Genomic DNA, 18823 nt, shown 5'->3' on the forward strand with positions numbered 1-18823 from the left:
ATTAATCATGTTGAATGGATCAAGGTCATACATTCCAGCAGCTTGCCTCTTTTGAGTTGGAGCTGGTCCTCTTGGACTACTCCAAAGATGAGTATTCTTTGCAATTTTCTCCAATAGCTCATAAGCTTCATCTTTATGCTTCGTAATAAATTCTCCTCCTGTTTGAGCATCAATAATCCCTCTAATTGCAGGAGTAACATTGGTGTAAAAATTCTGGTTTATCATCCATTTTGGAATGGCATGATGTGGACATTATCGCTCTAATTCCTTCCATCTCATCCATGATTCATAGAGAGTTTCATCTTCTCTTGGTCTGAAAGCTGTCATTTGATTCCTCAATTCTTGAGTTTTTCTAGGTGAGAAATATTGTGCAAGAAATGCATCAGTGAGTTGCTCCCAATTTGTAATGGAGTTGTGAGGTAAAGAATCAAGCTAATCCAATGCTCTGTCCTTCAAAGAGAATGGGAATAGCTTCAATCTTGCTGCATCATCAGATACTCCAGGTTGTTTTTGCATATCACAAATCATAGCAAACTTCTTTAGATGTGTGTGTGGATTTTCTGACGGATGTCCCCCAAATTGGAAATTTTGAATCATTTGAAGAACCCCAAAATCCACCTTGTAACTATTTGCATCAATTCTTGGTCTTGCTATACTCTCTCTCAAATCATCAAAACGAGGAAATGCATGATTCATCATACTTCCTCTAGGCACATTAGCATTTACAACCTATTCACCTTGAGCTGCATTTTCATTGTTTCGATCATTTCCAGTATTACCACCACCAATTCTAATTCTTTCATCAACCATTTCTGCTTCAATTTCAGTTGCTCTCAAGGCTTCTTTCCTTTTTCTGGTTTCTTTCTTGTTGGTTCTACAAAATTTCTCAATTTCAAGATTAAACAATAAGGATGTGTCACTTGTGCTTCTAGCTCTTCTCATAAAAGATTAAGAGTACCTAAAAAAAGAACAAACAAACACAAAAAATGAAAAGATAACAAAGATAAAACTATAAACAACTAGAATAATCAAGAATTCAATCTTAACAAATAACTTCCCGGCAACGGCGCCAAAACTTGATGTGGCACAACCGCAAGTGCACGGGTCATACAAGTAATATAGAAAAGATATTGTTCCCACGAGGAGTTATGTTAATGATTGAATTTTTGATATAAAAATTGACTAATTTGAACTATTTTTGAAATAAAGCAATAAATTGATAGATGTTGAAGTGTGAAATCTATATATGTAAAATTAATAATCTATTCAACAATGTAAAGATTTAACTAAATTTGTATCAAATTAAAATAAGCAAATTAAAATATGGCAAGATTTAAAATGACAAGTAATTAAATTCGATTAGAAATTAACAATGATAAAAGAGTGAGTCCGGAGTTTGGGAGTTCATATTCAAGCTATTTTGGGATTTTTTAATTAGTTACCCAATCTTATGGAATTTACGGGTTTTAAGGAGATTAATTCTTAAATCCTTTGAATACTCTTTTGAGTGGGACAAAGACTACCTTAACCAATCTAATCCTACTTTCATGGAGTAAAAATTAATCAAGATCTATTAAGTTCCTTAATTAATCTGTAAATCCTCTTAATCCTTAATCTATTTCTAGATCTAAGTTAATTAAGTTCAGTTTCTTGATTATCTATCACAAAGTTTTCTCCTTTCGATGCTTCAACCATGGATTAAGAATAATACTTAATGGGATCCTACACTAAGCATGTCATTGAGCACACAAGAAATGAATAAAACTCATTAAAATCACAAAATATGGATTACCCAATCAAAATCCACAAAATATCTCAAATATTACATCCCAACTCCAGAATCTAATGAAAATTACTCACTACTCATAATATTTACAAGAAATTCTGAGTTAATATGGAAATAAATCTTAAATCTAAGCTAAGAACTAAGAAACCCAATACAAGAAAGGTAGAAAATAGGCAAAAAAGGAACAAAACTCCAAATCTGGCCTAGAAATGGAGATGTGACATTTTTGCTCTCTGTTTTCTAACTTTTACCCTGCTGCTGCCCTTTTTTGTCTCCTCCTTTTTTAAAAAAAATGAGATAAGGGCCTATTTATATCTTTTTCTGATAAGTAGCCCTAAAATGGTGTGTTTAAAGTATAGTTTTTATGAGGGAATCTTCTGTCAGCTCATTATGAAGACTCTATGAAATCAGATAAGTGGATCGCATAAGTTATGTTCCCTTATGCGATTTCGATGTGTTTTGGGCCCTCTGTGTGAAGCTGCATAAGCAAGGAGTAAGTTTACATAAGTCATGCAATGACTTATGCAGATTTCGGCAGGAATGGAAAAATTGCTTCTTCTCCCTGTGCAGAACTGCACAACTTATGCGGCAAGTTATGCGCAATTTGACCTCTATATTCTTCAACTTTCAAACTTGTTTTTTATATCTTTGACTGTAGAAATCGCTCCTCACTGGCATAATTTCTTTTTTTAGTCCCTCAAAACTACCATTTTTCCTACAAAACAAAGTAAAATTATAAATTAATCCAAAAATTGACAATCATGAAAAACTGTCTAAATAACTAATAAAATTAGCTAAAAGTGATTAACAATCAAATAAAATGGCCATGAAATTAAATCTAAATGACTATGCAAAATGCATATTTCAAACTCCTCAATAAATTAAGGTCAACTTTAATTTATTATAGCAATTCACAGTTTTCATTCCTCGAATATCACTTATATTTATCTCAAAAGGATAAAAACTTTACATATGAAAAATCTATAGATCATCCATGTGTTCAAATATTCAGCCAGTAATGTGTCTATTTCATAAAATAAGAAATATAAAAAATTAAATTAAATTTTATTGATTTCTTTTCTCTTAAAAAATTTTATTTTCTACTTTCCGTTAAGAAAACATGAAAATACTATAAATAAATGATTTTATAATTTTCATCTCACATTTTTTTTTATTTTGTATTTGTTGAAGGGATTTGTAAATTATCATGTAAATATCATAACCCATCAAATTTAATATTGTTTTAGTAACAAAAAGTTTAAGTGAGGGGAGGCAGTCTAGGATTAGGATATACCACCAAACTCAACGAGAGAGATGATAATAAAGTTTACAAATCACCCACTAAGAAGGAGTGCTAAGACTTGAACTTTCACCCTAATGAGAACATTTTTTGAGTCTTATAGAACCAAAATAATCCTCGATGAATTGAGGCCAACTTTAATTTATTACAGCAATCCATAATTTTCATACCTCTAACATCACTTGTATTTATCTTTAAATGATAAAAACTTGATATATGACAAATCTGTAGATCATCCATATGTTCAAATAAGTAGCTAGTTATGTATCAATTTTATGACATAAGAAATTAAAAAAAAAATTAAATTAAATTAAATTTTAACAATTTATTTTCTCCTAAAAAATTTTATTTTTTACTTTCTATTAAAAAACCATAAAAAATTATAAATAAATGATATTAGAGTTTTCATCTCACATTTTTTTTTTTTACTTTTGTATTTGTTGGGGGAATTTGTAAATAATTGTATAATGTAAATATCACATTTTGTCATAATTAATAATTTTTTTATAGTGTAAACTTTAATTGAGGGAAGGCTCCTCCAGTTTAAGGTTAGAGTATGCTAACATCACATATATCTATCTCTAAATGATCAAAATTTGGCATAGGTCGAATCTATGATTATCCGTATGTTCAAATTAGTGCCAATCAAGTGTCTATTTTATATTGTAAGAGATAAAAAAATATAAAATTTTAATAATTTATTTTCTCTTAAAAAATTATATGTTTTTACTTCATGTTAAGAAAATAGACAATAATTCTAAATAAATGATGTTATAATTTTAATTTCACATTTTTTTTAATTTGCATTTGATGAAGGGATTTGTAAAGTGTTATATAATGTAAATATCGTGATCCATCAATTTTTTTTTTTTTCAACAAAATGTTTAAGTAAGGAGAGGCTATTAGTCTAGAGTTAAAATATACCACTAACCTCAATGAAATATTATAGTAGAATTTATAAATCACTCATTACGAAAGATTGCTAGTAAGACTTAAACTCTGATTCTAATGGAAGCAATGTTTGGGTCTTGCAGACCGAAATAAACCCTCAATAAATTGAGGCCAACTTTACTTTATTCTAACAACTCATATTTTTATACTTATGACATCACTTATATTTGTCTCTAAAGCATGAAAACTTGATATATAGCAAATCTGTAGATCATTTATGTGTTAAAGTAAGTTAATAATTTGTTTATTTTATAACATAAGAAATAAAAAATTATTAATTAATTAATACCTGTATGGTAGAGACTAATGGATCTTTAAGACTCCAAAAACTAAAATCTTTAGACCGCAAGGAGCTACATCCACTTTGTCCACTCCTCCAGACAGGCAGCACAAGAAACCAATAAAAACTGATCAAAAGAAATCCTAGTGTCAAAAAATTGGAATAGGGCTTGTTGAATAAGGGCACTCTCTCATACCGTGTCAAGGCTCCAATCAAGTCCGCTCCATAAGTGAAAAGGAAATAGAATCCATAGATTATGCAGAGACCATGGAAAAATGAGTTCTTAAAGGTACTTTACCTTGGACATGTAAAGATTGGTTAATATTGGCAGTATGATCAGTAGTAGTGCATAATAATAATAATAATAATAATAATATTTCTACTTATTATAAATTACACTTTTTAGCTTTTAAAAGGATGACTTGTGAGGTAAAAGAAAATTATATTTGTGCTAAAATACAATAAATTATTATAAAATAGTAAAGTGAGTATTAGCGTTAATTAATTAATCAAACATTGTAATTAGCATGGTGATGATATACTTACCATAATAATAACCACTCATAACCAACAAAATGTGGAGAGATTTGGACAACTCTATAAGTTTGTTTTGTAACATATCATCTCAAAGTTAATTTTAATTTATTACAATAATTCACAGTTTTTATACTTGTAACATTATTTATATTTATCATTAAAAGATGAAAATTTGACATATGTCAAATCTATAAATTATCCATATATTCTAATAATATACATACCATTATTTTTTTAGTAACAACAAAGTTTAAATGAGAAGAGACTCCTTGATCCGAGATCAACGTATATTATCAATTTCACTAAGGCATTATAATCTATATGTTGAAATCAACAGCTAGTAAAGTGTCTATTTTATAATATAATAGATGAAAAATATTTTAAGATTTTAATAATTTCTTTTCTCTTAAAATTTGTATGTTTTACTTCGTATTAAGAAAATAAACAAAAATTACAAGTAAATGATATTATAATTTTCATTTCACATTTTTTACTTTTGTATTTGTTGGAGGGATTTGTAAATTATTATATAATGTAAATATCACAATCCATTATAATTAATAGTTTTTTTTCTTTTAACAAAAAGTATAAGTGAGGAGAGACTTCTCAGTTCAGGTGAAGGCATACTATCAATCTTATTAAGAGATTATAGTTTATGGATTCAAATCAATAGCCAATAAATTGTCTATTTTATAATATAAAAATAAAAAAAAATTAAAATTTTAATAATTTATTTTCTCTTAAAAAATTATGTGTTTTATTTTCTGCTAAGAAAATAGATAAAAGTTATAAACAAATGATATTATAATTTTCATTTCACATTATTTTTACTTTTGTATTTGTTGAAGGGGTTGTAAATTATTATATAATATAAATATGAAACTTATCAAAATTAATAATTTTTTTATAGCAAAAAGTTTAAGTGAAGAAATACTCCTCAATTTAAGGACAGTGTACATATACCTCCAATTTTATTGAAGAATTATAGTTCATATGTTCAAATCAATAGTCAATAAAATGTATTTTTTAATATAAGAAATAAAAAAAAATAACTATTTTCTTACCTTAAAAAAAGATGTTTTTGCTTTCTGTTATTATAAATAAATGATATTATAATTTTCATTTCAATTTTTAAGTTTTGTATTTGTTGAATGAAAATTTTGTTATATAATGTAAATATCACAATCCGTCAAACTTAATAATTATTCTTTTAATAGTAAAAAGTTTAAGTGAGGTGAGACTCGTCAGTTTAAATGAATGGAACATAACACCAATCTTATTAGAAGATTACGGTTCATATGTTTAAATTAATAGCAAATATAAGGGAAAAATAAATTTAAAATTTTAATAATTTCTGTGCTCTTAAAAAATTATGTGTTTTACTTTTTGCGACGTAAATAGGCAAAAAATAAAAAATAAAAAAATTGATTTTATAATTTTTATTTATTTATTTTACTTTTTTGTATTTGTGAAAGAATTTGTAAGTTATTGTATAACGTATATATAACCATTCAACACAATTAATAATTTTTTTAACAAAAAATTTAATTAGAGGCTGTCAGTCTAGGCATACCTCATTGAAGAATTATAGTCCACACGTTCTAATCAATAGTTAATAAAGTGTGTTTAATAATATAAGAGAAAAAAAATATAAATTTTAATATTTTTTCTTTTAAAAATATTTTTACTTTTTGTTAAGAAAATAGACAAAAATATAAATAGATGGTGTTAATAATTTTCATTCAGATAAATGAAATTCAGTTATCATGAGCTGTTGCTGCTGTAGATTGCTGTACATTTGAGGCAGAAAAAAAAAATCACAGTACAGCATTTTTAGCTTGAAGATAGAAATATTGTCCTGAAAATTAGACCATGCCAATAAGCAGTAATGATTTTCATTCTTTTGTCCACTCCAATGTATGCTTGAGAAACACAAGCAATTCTACATAAGCCCACTCTGGCACCTTTTTTTTTTTTTTTTGAGGGTGAAGTATAGAACCCTTTATGATCTCAAATTTGTCACTTGCCTACCGCAGCTAGGGAGACCGAGTGTAATATCTAACAAAATTCACCCAGTCACTGGCACAGAACACCATATTTCTATGAGTTATAACAAATATGTACATATACAACCAAAATATAAGCCCTAGTCTTTAAAATATTGATTTCCGCTTCCGACCTTTTGATCGTTTTTGAGATGTCTGAGGACCGTTTATACTTTCCGTTGCTCTTTTCACATCATTATTCAAAAAATCAGATTCAGATTCAAATGCTTTGATGCTGGTTACAACGGCATGGACTGTGAACTCAGTTCTCGGAGCTAAAATTCTTTCAATCACTGCATTCTGACCACAACAGATATCTTGAATCGCCTTCTCTCTCAGATCTTGTATTACAGTGTCCTTATCAAGGTTGCAACAGCCATTTAAACCCTGCACGGCAGCAAGGTACAATTTCCTTAGGCCTCTGATAAACAGCAAGGCAGCTATTGAGCTATGCATAATTTGAATGTATAGCTGTCAGATATGCAATTCACCTAGAGCATATTGATAAGGAAAAATTTAGACTTAAAACCATAAAAGGCATGCCTCCTCCATACACATGCACATGACGGCTCCCTATTGCAAAGTATCTAACAGACTTGGACAATTTACAATATTGAACATCTTAGGAATTGATGGGGAGGAATATTATTGATTCCAATCATCAAGTAATGGTAAGAAAAAGGAAGAACTGCTCAAAGTCAATGCATAGGCAGGTACCTATTAATATTATAGCGTCATGCCGAGCCTTGTGCCCAAGTTCCTCCAAATAATTCAAACATTTTGCTACTAAATAGAAAAACTATGATGATATTAACTATACATTTACCAACTAAAAGGATTTTCAAAATTTATGAGCACAGTGACATGCATTAACGATCAACTACTTCATGAACAACTTCAAAACACAAAATCAGTTTTTTGGATCATTTTTTTTTCTTATTAAATATCTTGAGTTTGACTTCCTGTTGTAAATTTGTAATTTAAAAGTAAAAATTATAATCATCCATGTTAATCATTTATTTTTTAATTAAAAAAATAACTAAATGAAAATTGACAAGGTTTTACAAAAAACATTGGCATTTTTGGTAGAAGGCTGCAACTTTCCACTAGAGAGATGGGATTTCTCATCCCATTCTAAGAACTAATTTCCATCCACTCAAAGATATAAACCCCTTGAACTAACAGAAACAATCTATAATAACTCAACAGTAATATGAAATAAGTACAGAAGTAAATTTGTCCTCCTTGTTACCTTAAAACCAAAAGGGATATTGATTTGGGTGCACAGGCAACCACAGCCATCACTGAAGTTGAGTTTCAACAAAATTTCAAATGCTTCTGTTGTCACAGTTCTCCTGATGCAAACAAGTAGAGGAATAGTGAGGAGCATAATCTGCAATAAAACAACTGTTAGAGGAATGGGAAATTCAACTCCACAAGTGTAAATCGGATTATATAATCTTGTGGGATCAACTGAACCACCCCGTATCTTGTTTATACATGGCAAAGCAAACCCACCAAAAAAATCCCAATTACATGTGAAGACCAAACAAATGCAGCATGGATAGGATTGGACAAACCGTTTCAGGTTAAAAGGCTGCTCATGTAGAATTGCTGCTTTATACTTTTGAGCATCTGAGAAGGAAACCTGGGAATAAAGCAGAAAGCATTGTAGAAAAGGACAAAGAACCACATAGTAATTAGGTAAAAGATTATTTCTCTTAAATTAAATGACTTCACACAGGTAGTTACCATGTAGTGTAATAAAGCAGAAATAAGTTGGGGAACAGTTTATCACCTCAATGGACTTTAAGAATGGCAATGGTGCTTTCAGTGCATGCACACTTGCTACTTGGAGGGTCCAGTTCACAAATTTTTTATCTGTCAAGTGGAAGGGTCACATCATAAAGTTAGAAAAGCCAGTCTAAGAGACCTGCTAGAAACCATAAAAGAATTTCTAGCAGATGTTTCAAATGGTGCCCCTAGCAACAAGCTTAGGTACTTCATTTTAATGCCAGATGTGCTTAAGAAGTTAAAGGTCTCAATGCATCATGTAGCAAAAACAATAATAATGAGGCACACCTTGTTCCAATATAGTCAACACATCCAACACAAATAAAAATTGAGAAACTTCAAACCATATTTTTAAAGAAGGCATAAAATGCAGGCTTGTCAATTGTCATAGTCAAACACGCAAATGTTAAACTTCTTTGAGATCTGGTGAACCAAGGATTTTCTTCCAGACCACAGAAAGTATATAAGATTGCTGGGAAGAATCTTCAGGCTATGTTTTTCATAGCCATGAGTGCCAAAAGTGTAAATACATGGGATGCATCATGTATGCCAGGAAAAGGTGATATGATAGACACAAATCCAATGGAAGTTACCTGCACTCAATGACCGAGTTATGATGATCTGGAAAAGATCAATCCTGACATATGGAGGAATTCGTATGCTAAGAAAATCCATGACTCCTGCAATAACCTGTTCTTGCTCAAATCAATAGATAGTACAAAACAAATAACAAAGATATATCAGAATGCAATATAGTAAACGCATAATTACACACACCTTGAATTGCCCTAATATATATTGATTATTTGTGCAAGTAAATAAAGAAAATTTGAAAAGAGAATGTTGTGGAGATGGGAAAGAGAAGATGGGAGGAAGAGAGTGGAAATGGGCTATAGGCGTTTGAATAATTTAGATTAGAAAGGCATCAGTGATGACTTTTCATTAACCCATTATTTTTTTTATTATTACTTAATTTGCCATATTGTGGAGTGATGGGATTAAAATCCATTCACTTCCCTCATTAAATTGCCTTGGGACTTATGAGATGATGGAATAAAAAATATATATCATAAATTTAATTTTATTAAAAAAATGTAATATTTAAATTTATTAAAAGTAAATTTAAATAAATATAGATATTAAAACCTTTCTAACAAAAAAAGGGTCAATTAATTTCTCATTATAAAAATATATCCTCCACCAAAAAAGAGGGTTCAATTCTCAAATTTAAGAGGGGTCAATTTATAAAAACACATATATGCATAGGAGTCATTTCAAAAAAAAAAAAGGGAAGAGGAGGAGGAGGGGGAGGGGGGTTGGGGGGGTGTGGGTGTGGTGTGTGGGGTGGTGGTGTGGGGGTCAATTAACCCCTCATTTACCTAAAATCCTAAATGCATCTACCCCTGCTTTGCACAACGACTGTTTTCGTGGCTCAAACCTGTGACCTCCGGGCCACAAATGGAGTAACACTACTGTTACACTAAAGCCATCCTCTAGAAAAAGAATTGAATAGGAAAAATGAAAATATCCACAGGTATGAATGCAGAAATACAACTACCTTATCTACAAATCCATGGATCACCAAACTTGCATTCTTGTCCTTTGGAGTTTTCTGTAAAGTGGAATAGAACAATCAGATAATGAAAAAAACGAGTCATAATATATTATACCAGCAATAAAGAAAGTCAGACACAGTGACTAACCAATTATGGTGTTTTCAACAAACTGTATTATCCTCATGATTCTTTCATGTTATAAAGTACATATATATGCACAAAAACACAAGAATCATTAAGGATTGAAGTAATCTATTCAACTCTCTCAATCATAAAGGTGGCTAACACCTATTTCTACAAGCTCCACCGGTCCCATTTCTCCTTGAACTCTACATCTTCTGATAAGATATTCGCAACCTACGAGGAAGTTTCAGTTTCAAAGCTTGGAATTCAAAGGGATGAAACCCATACAGAATATCTATCATCTCCATCTAAAGGACAGTCCAGGAAAATGAAATATGGCTAAATACTACATGGTTCCCCAACTAAGACTAAATGAAAGCAGCAATAGCACCGTTCAAAGAAAACAGAACATGTTCAATGACCCAGCAGTAAGCTTCCCTTCCACAAAGAACAGGATAGCATGAATCAGACAAATATCACATTTTGCAGTTTGGTACTGGACTATAACGGTTCTTTTTGAAGTGATATCTTTTTCAGATGCTTTGCTGAATTCAAAAGGCAATTGATTTCATTGGAAAGAGATTTGGTGCTCTACTAACCCACCCACACTCATCCCCAACCAATTGACCCATTCACTCTGACTGCCACCTCATACGTAATTTTGACTACAAAGTACAAATAGATTATCTTCTCCTCTATTTTTTTCGGGGAGGAGTGGGAGTGGGGGGGTGGCAGGGGAGGTTTCTATTGGTTGAAGAGAGATGCTGCATTTGTCAACAGAACAGAGAATTGATAAATCAATTCAATGCAAAGGACACACCCACTATGCTTATTAGTATAGAAGGGAATTCCAGAATACTGAAGTAAGGAGCAGAAGCAGAGCTAAAACATACTTTCTGCAGGCTTTGCACATTTTGGGTAAGAGATATCTAATCCTTCTTTCGCCACTAGCTTTTATTATTCCACACTAATCATCTGTTCATACTTCATATTTTGTTTTATCCAAGGAAGCCTCTCTTACATAAGTCCCGTCTTGTACACTTGAGTTTCACCTCCAACCATACCACTATATATTTCATATTGGCAAAAATTAACTTCCAACTAAAAGGAATCTGGAAACAAACTATTATAATGAAAAAGCAATTCAGTTAGAAAATAACAGAAGCCACATTTAAAACCAATCAAAATTTATGACCAGTGATAACAACTGCCATTATTGACAGAAAGATGATAAAAAGAGTTAGTAGATATAAGTTCTCAATTAACTTCCATCTAACAGCTTTCTGAAAAGAATTGTCAACCTGGAGTCCTTCAGTTTTATCAAATTACAACTTTGGTCTGGAAGAGAATCAAGCTCTAAATGCAATTTCAACTTAAAAGCTATGAGCATCAACAAGATGAATATGTATATATAGAGGAAATACCTGAAGATTCACAATCACCATCTTGCCCCCACCACGGAGACATTTCAGTGGCAGGTTGCATGCAGGAGTGATCTGCAAACTGCACAAGGCAGTCATGTCATGGCATTCAAAGGAAACATGCAGCAGAGAAGAATGTACAATATAAAAACAAACAAGGAATCAGACTCAGCAGTTCAATTGGAGAAAGGGCTAAGCAACAAGCATATCTATTGGTAACAGATTTAAGTTTTACTTAAAACCCACTGGCAGCAGGCCAGAATCAAAATTGACTGCTCAAAGAGTATGGAATGTTAACTGGATCATGTTCCTTTTTTCCCTCCCACACATGGCTCGTGCATTTCAACCTTGTTTTTTTATTTTATTTAATATTATAGATGGTAGTCTCACCAACAAAAGGCTCAAATACATTTGAAGCTTGACACATCCCTCCCCTCTCATAACCACGTTGGAAGTAACAATGGTTGTGCAGTTGCCCTTGCTGCCTAGTGCTGTAAGTAAAGTAGACTTGGGTTCTCCGATCTCTAAAGATCTTCTGGCAAACAAAGGTAGTTTGCACTGCTTATTGGATTGAATTGAAGTTTACACAGCACACAGGAGTTTCAGAGACTCGTTAAAAAATGCAAGTGGGCCTCTCATAGGCTCTCTCATTTTGCTATTTTTTCTTCTATTGTTTATGTGCCCACATTTCATATTTCAAATAAATTTCATTGATTGAGAGAGAGAGAAGTTTGTTAGGTTGGTTGCAGAAGGACAGCCAAATATGATTGGAGGTTGAGGAATGAGGACCCCTGACTTGCATGTTTCTACAGATTCATGATGAGAACTGAACAGCAACCTAGTGTGCTTTTCAGAGGAACATTTGCACGTGTTCCAAAATCAACTAAACTAAATTAGTACATAATTTGGAAACAAAAGACTGCATTAGGAAATGTTACTGTCAACTAGTAAGCCTACATTACCTTGTGCCTAAACACAATAGAAGATCAGCCATCCTGCAGTGCTTCTCAGCTGGAAGCATCTCTTTTGGAGGCAATGCATCCTGCATAGAGAGAGAGAAGAGAGAGAGGGAGAAAGAGAAGAGAATTTCTGAGCAACATGTGTTTTTCAATAAATTTCATGGAGCAAAAGGAAGAAAACAAGCTATCAAAATCAAGTTAGTCCGTCGGTTTTTTTAGTCCCAAATCCCAATCACTAAACACTGATTTTGATTTCATGGTCACCATCATTTTTGGAGTTTTTATACTTGAGTTGAGGCACCCTTTAGATTTATCACCAACAGTTATGCATATATGAGCATCAAAGAACTGTTTTTCCATTTTCAAGCGACAGGTTGTAGCTGACCTTCTAAAGTTCAATACATAAATTGGCTAAAAGTTGCATCCACACATATCCCCATCAAATCCAATACCTTTGCCAAATTTTCTCAGTGAAAACTTGTGGTTGCATTCATATTTAATCACATTTTACACTACTTCCAGTCTCCATCTTGTACCAAAAGACTTACAGTTTGCTTAATGTGACCACAGGATTACACAATATGGGTGTAAACCGAATGAGGGAGATAAAACATGAATAACAAAGGCAGATACTAATTTCACTTCATTCACTTCCTAGAGAAAAAAAAAAAAGCAGCAGAAATTAGAGAAGTTAATGATTGATCTAGAATTCAGACCACAAACCTTTTCTTGTGCAATATTTCCATCATGATGGAAGCTATCTACATAATTTTTTCATGTATCTTAAGAACTGAGTTTTAATGCATTTTATAATAAATTGTATAAAATCCTGAAAATACCTCCCAGTCAAGAACTGTATCCCTTAGTTTTGTTCCACATTTCACATTAGTGCAGCGGCGTGATGTCTCCTTCAACCCAATAGTTTCCACTTCAAAATCCCGCAAATACCTTCACAGGTTTAATAATGATACTAAATACCGTATAAGACAAACATATAAATATTGTGTAAGGAAGAAAAACACTTTAATATAATTATGCAAACAAACAACTATTCTATAAAACCACAACAATGATAGGAACAACACCCTAAAAACGGAGAAATTTTAGTGAAGGTCACATATAAGAACAAGAACAAAGACTGCCACAGAAATCATGTCTTACTCAGATCCACATGAAGGGCAAGCTTCCATGAAGGAGTTCCCATGCAATTCAGCAAGTTTCTCCCTTGGTATTCCAGACCGAAGATGGAGGCCATCAACATTCTGGCACAAAAAAGTAATAAGTAGTTTGGTGGTGGTGGGGGGGAGGGGAAGGGGGGAAGAGAAGGAAGGCAAGTTCACTTGTTTCTGAATGAGAATAATAATTGACTCATTTGGAGATGAAGGCTGAATGACAGAAGCATATAAAAGTCAAAATCTATTGACTGAGGCTAGCAGAATTATAAAAATAAAAAAAAAATAAAAAATAAATAAAAAATAAATAATAATAATAATAATAATAATAATAATAGTCATTATGAATTGGAAAAAATCAAGAAAGCAAAATGGTGCTAGAACATACGCAAATATATTTCAAATTTCTCACAGAACCAATGGAGCAATAAGAAGTAAATGTGGGCCTCCAACTGTTTGATCGGGCAAGAGGAAAAAAAAAACCAAACCCTTCAAGCCGCTTCTCTCTCTCTCAGCATCCCTCCAATTTCACCCTCCCCCACCCATCCACACACACATGCACAATGCTACACTCTCCACAAAAGGCACACATATAATGAAAAAAGTAATGACTCACATCACCTACTTGAGAACCAGGATTTACAAGGAAGCTAATGAATTTCCCAGAAGCAGCAAGTAAGGCACACAGGAAAAAGAATGAGAGAATGAAGTCCGACCTGACTAATAACAAACTTTAGAATTCCAGCCTTCTCAAGTTCAACCAAGGCCATATGAGTAATGCTTGGCATTGCTCGATGAAATGGCAAAGATGCTTCAGGTAAAGGTTTGCCCTCACGCTGCAAACAGCCAATAAGAATTAAAGAAGTCATTCAAAGAAACTCGGACGTAATTAATTGATTCACATCTAAGGTTGGCTACCATAAGAAGCACAAAGCAAGAGGAGAAAGTTAAAAACAAGCTGTAGTACTTTATGGGAAAAGAAAAGGGAAGTGAGTAGTTCAATGATAACTAAAATGCCTTCCATCAACATTTTACAGGGTCTTCAAGGAAAGTGGAGCACAGTAAGTATAAGCAATCAAGCTCTTCCTCACATTTTCTAATCATTATTTAAAAAGGCACATTTGTTTTTCTGAATAATAAACTTTTTGTACTTATCCGCTCACTCATACTGTTAAGAGTAATTCCATAGTAAATATATCTTTAACTCTTTAGGATTAAACCCTGGTTTGGACATGCTATAGTGATTGAAACATGTTCTTAAAAGGCTTAGAAGTAAAATTCAATGAAGAAAGGAAAAGTAACCTTAAACATGTAAAACAACAGATTAAAAAGAAGGGACTTCACTAGATCTCTGACCACCTAATTGGATTCAGAATTTTCACCTGCAGTGTCCAGATTCCCTTGGGGCCTCGAAAATCAGGTATGCCACAAGAAGTTGATATTCCTGCACCTGTAAACACCACTAGATGCTTACTCTGCAAGTACAAACAGAAAGCATGAAGGTGGCTGATTGGATTCAATTGCATAAAATTATATGCGCCATTAATAAAATGAGTGAATTTTTTAGGTTCGAACCTTTTGGATCATCTTCACAAGGCGTTCAATCTGCCAATTCAAAATCAAACCATTTTGAAATTAGCAAGCAAAAATGAGAAAATCTATCATGTGTTTGGAGTGACATCTACACATGAGTACACATTACATAGTTGCACACGAAATGAAGCATTCATACAAGATTCAAATGCAACATTGATGTGAAATATCAGATTAACTATAGATTTGACCATATTTAACTCAGGCCAAGAATGGTGATAATATTAATGATATTCAGACAATCAAAGTATTTGAAGTAAAATCAGAAAAGAAACCACCCCTACTGGGATTGAATTTGCGACAGATAAATTCCATTGAATGCCATAAAATAATAAAAGCCTATGTAAAAGTTGAAAGAAGGCTGTATCACAAACCCAAAATTCGCTACTTTCCTTCTCAGATTTCAGCAAGGGGAAAGTAAGCAAATATGAGAATTTAACCATTAGGAATGAAATGTCTATCGACAATTAATGTTTTCTATTTTCTTCTCCCCTTCCTTTCACCCTCTAAACCCATAAAAATTTAATTTTTCAATATTCTGTAAACCAAATACAGGATGTTGAGCCTTTATGTGATGGTAACATTGCTCTACTGTGACCTGGAGGTCACAGGAGTGGTCCACAGAAACAGCATCCTTTGAATGTAAGGAATGGCTGCGTAACAATCCTCCCTAGAGCCTGCAATGCAGAAGCTTCATGCACTGGTACACACTTTCTCTAATCCAAATGCTGCAAGATTGCATGACATTATTCATCTATAAAAATAACACTTGCACCATTGCCCAAGCTACAAATGTCAAAATTAAGCCTAGTGTCCTCCCAGCTAAATATTGTCCAGTCCCATTTAAATTTTAAATGACTAACTATAAGAATCATACTAATGGGCATAATCACAAAAAGCCGCAACCCACTAGAAATTAAAACTCAAAACACTTTAGATTAGTTTGGTTACAAAACAGAGCATCCACGAGAGTGGTCTTCATTCCCATTCCTAGTATCTCTTTCTCACTTTAGGTCCCTCAAGTCCATTTTCCCTGGGTTTCAACTTTCAAGTTGACAAGCATCCCAAGGAATAGGAATTACATCCAAAACCCTACCCATAGTCTCTTGTTCCTTATAATGAAAATGCAGAGCCTTCATCCAAATTAAAATGCCCTTTGAACCAATTAATAACCAAAAATAATAATAAAGATGATGCAAGAATATTGAGAATATATAAGAAGTCCAAGCCTAGTACATCAGAAGTCAAAGCCTAACTGCATTGCAATAAAAATTCAATCTGAAGCAAGCCAAACATCAGTTGCCTTTTCACATTACCATGCATGTTGATGATTTAACATCATTACATTACATTTAATAAACTATAACTGAAGCTTAAAACAGTATAACTAATCATAAAATCATTAACAGCCTCACATAACCCGGGCTCAAAAGCTAATGAAAGAAGCAAAAACCAGTTCTGAAAATACCAAATGCAAGTGCCCAGAAATCGGATCTCAACAGTACTCCAAACAATAGTTTGGCTCAGAAGCAAACTATAGCAATACCTCCCGGAACTTTCACCAAGTGTTTTTATTTTTTTTTTGAAGGCACTCTCACCAAGTTTTGAGACGGGGGAAAATTGCCATTAACTACATAGCGAAAACAAAAGAACCCATTTATAGAAAGTGAGAATAAGAGAGAAAGACTTACTTTCTCCTGCAAAACATGGGATGAGTCGAAGAATTCAGTCATTCCAACTTTACCCACATCTTCTATGAAGGAGAGCTTCTCTGCATAGCCTAGAGACATGGCTAATAATTTTCTCTCTCGAAAACCCTATGTTTCCCCCGCTAGAAAGTTGATCAAAAGATGACGGCAACAAGTGAATAGAATGAAGCCTTTTCTTTTTCTTTCTTCTGCTCTAATTGCTGAAAAAGCATCAGAAGCATTTGCTTCTTTTAAGGAGACCCCAATAAAAAGCCCAAATAGGAGCTTTGCCCTCTTGCTTGCCCATCTTGTCAGGCGAGAATTTCCCATTTACATCAAAATTACATCAATGCCCTCGCTCTTCGCGACAGAATCCACACCCCTGCTGACTGCTGTTCTCCTATTTGGCGGAAATACTAGCAACGTGTGATAGGCCGGTGCAGTTGAACATGTTTGAAAAAAAATAATAATAATAATCTAATCGAACAAATCAAATCATTTTAAATATAAAATTAATTTTAATTTAATTATCAATTAATTTTAAATTAATGGTATTTAATTTGCCTCTAAACTATAAAATTTTAAGTTTAAAATTTGAATTTCAACGAGAGCCAAAAATTTATAATTTACATATGACCTTAAAATCACATCAATGCCCTTTGCAAAGTACCAAAAAAATCTTATACCCACGTCATGGATTTACTGTGCCTCGCGCTCAAAGCTGTGAGATTTTCGGCCATTCTAGGGCAGCAATGATTATCTAATTGACGTTCCAGCAGTCCCTAACCATCTAAGTTTTTCTACCTGTAGATTTAATTTTTAGGTGGTTTTTTTTTTATTTCAATTAGAATTTTATTTTATTTTTTCCTATTTTGTCTAAGATTTTCTAAATTTTTCCATCCTAACTATGATTTAGAATTATTCCTATTTTATATAGAATTTCCTATTGTAATTTAGTTTATCTAAGTTTTTTAATTAATAATTTTTTTTTATTGAGATTAGGAGACTATATAAAGGTGTACAATGAAATTGCTAAATTAATAAATCTAATCAATTTAAATAAATTCAAATTAAAATTTACAGTTTTATATATTTAAATATTAATTATAATTTATAAATAATTATAAATTAAAATATATATATATATAACACATGAATAATTTTATTTATTTTTTATTTTTTTATTAATATATATTAAATTAATATTTATTTTTTAATTAGTATATGATAATATGTATATATAAAGTTTTAATAAAAGTAAAATTATAAAAGTCAAAATCAACTTTGTTAATTTGATTTAGCAAAATACAATGAACCTGGTTAAATTTTACAAACCTAATTCTAAGTAATTTTAGATTTTAAAGTTATATTCATAAACTTTTGTAGAGTTTATTCTTTTACCCTATTTCATTCTTTTTCCTCTTCTCATTTTTATGATTAAATTAATTAATAATTATTATCAATAAAATTATTTTATCTTAACTAAATTTATTAATAAAATTATTAATTATATATGTATATGTTATTTATTATTGACTAAAATTTATTTTGTAAAACAAAAAATAAAATAATTAATTTTAAATTTTAAAATAATATTTTATTAATATATGATATTTTA

The 18823-nt window shown here is 31.8% G+C and overlaps 1 protein-coding gene and 1 non-coding gene across 4 annotated transcripts; one reads left to right on the top strand and one right to left on the bottom strand.

Moving 5' to 3' along the window:
* Nucleotides 1–235: 235 nt before the first annotated feature.
* Nucleotides 236–342, top strand: LOC131179648 (small nucleolar RNA R71). The gene has a single exon (XR_009148537.1). It is a non-coding gene; the product is annotated as a small nucleolar RNA R71 (small nucleolar RNA).
* A 6391-nt stretch (nucleotides 343–6733) lies between these two features.
* LOC110645063 (NAD-dependent protein deacetylase SRT1) lies at nucleotides 6734–17487 on the bottom strand. Of its 3 annotated transcripts, none has more exons than XM_021798074.2 (14): nucleotides 17209–17487; nucleotides 15500–15529; nucleotides 15307–15399; nucleotides 14641–14760; nucleotides 13914–14014; nucleotides 13592–13700; nucleotides 12756–12835; nucleotides 11797–11875; nucleotides 10249–10305; nucleotides 9287–9383; nucleotides 8698–8780; nucleotides 8480–8547; nucleotides 8152–8254; nucleotides 6734–7286 (listed from the first exon to the last, which is right to left on the bottom strand). In XM_021798074.2, exons 1-14 carry the CDS (start codon nucleotides 17305–17307, stop codon nucleotides 7008–7010), a joined length of 1398 nt encoding a protein of 465 aa, XP_021653766.2. In that variant the 5' UTR covers nucleotides 17308–17487; the 3' UTR covers nucleotides 6734–7007. The 3 variants fall into 3 exon arrangements, with proteins under 3 accessions (XP_021653766.2, XP_021653767.2, XP_021653768.2); XM_021798075.2 differs by having other exon boundaries at nucleotides 10252–10305; nucleotides 17209–17486; XM_021798076.2 differs by having other exon boundaries at nucleotides 15307–15374; nucleotides 17209–17320.
* Nucleotides 17488–18823: the final 1336 nt, after the last annotated feature.

This window comes from Hevea brasiliensis, chromosome 4 (assembly GCF_030052815.1).
Source record: "Hevea brasiliensis isolate MT/VB/25A 57/8 chromosome 4, ASM3005281v1, whole genome shotgun sequence".
Classification (NCBI taxonomy): domain Eukaryota; kingdom Viridiplantae; phylum Streptophyta; class Magnoliopsida; order Malpighiales; family Euphorbiaceae; genus Hevea; species Hevea brasiliensis.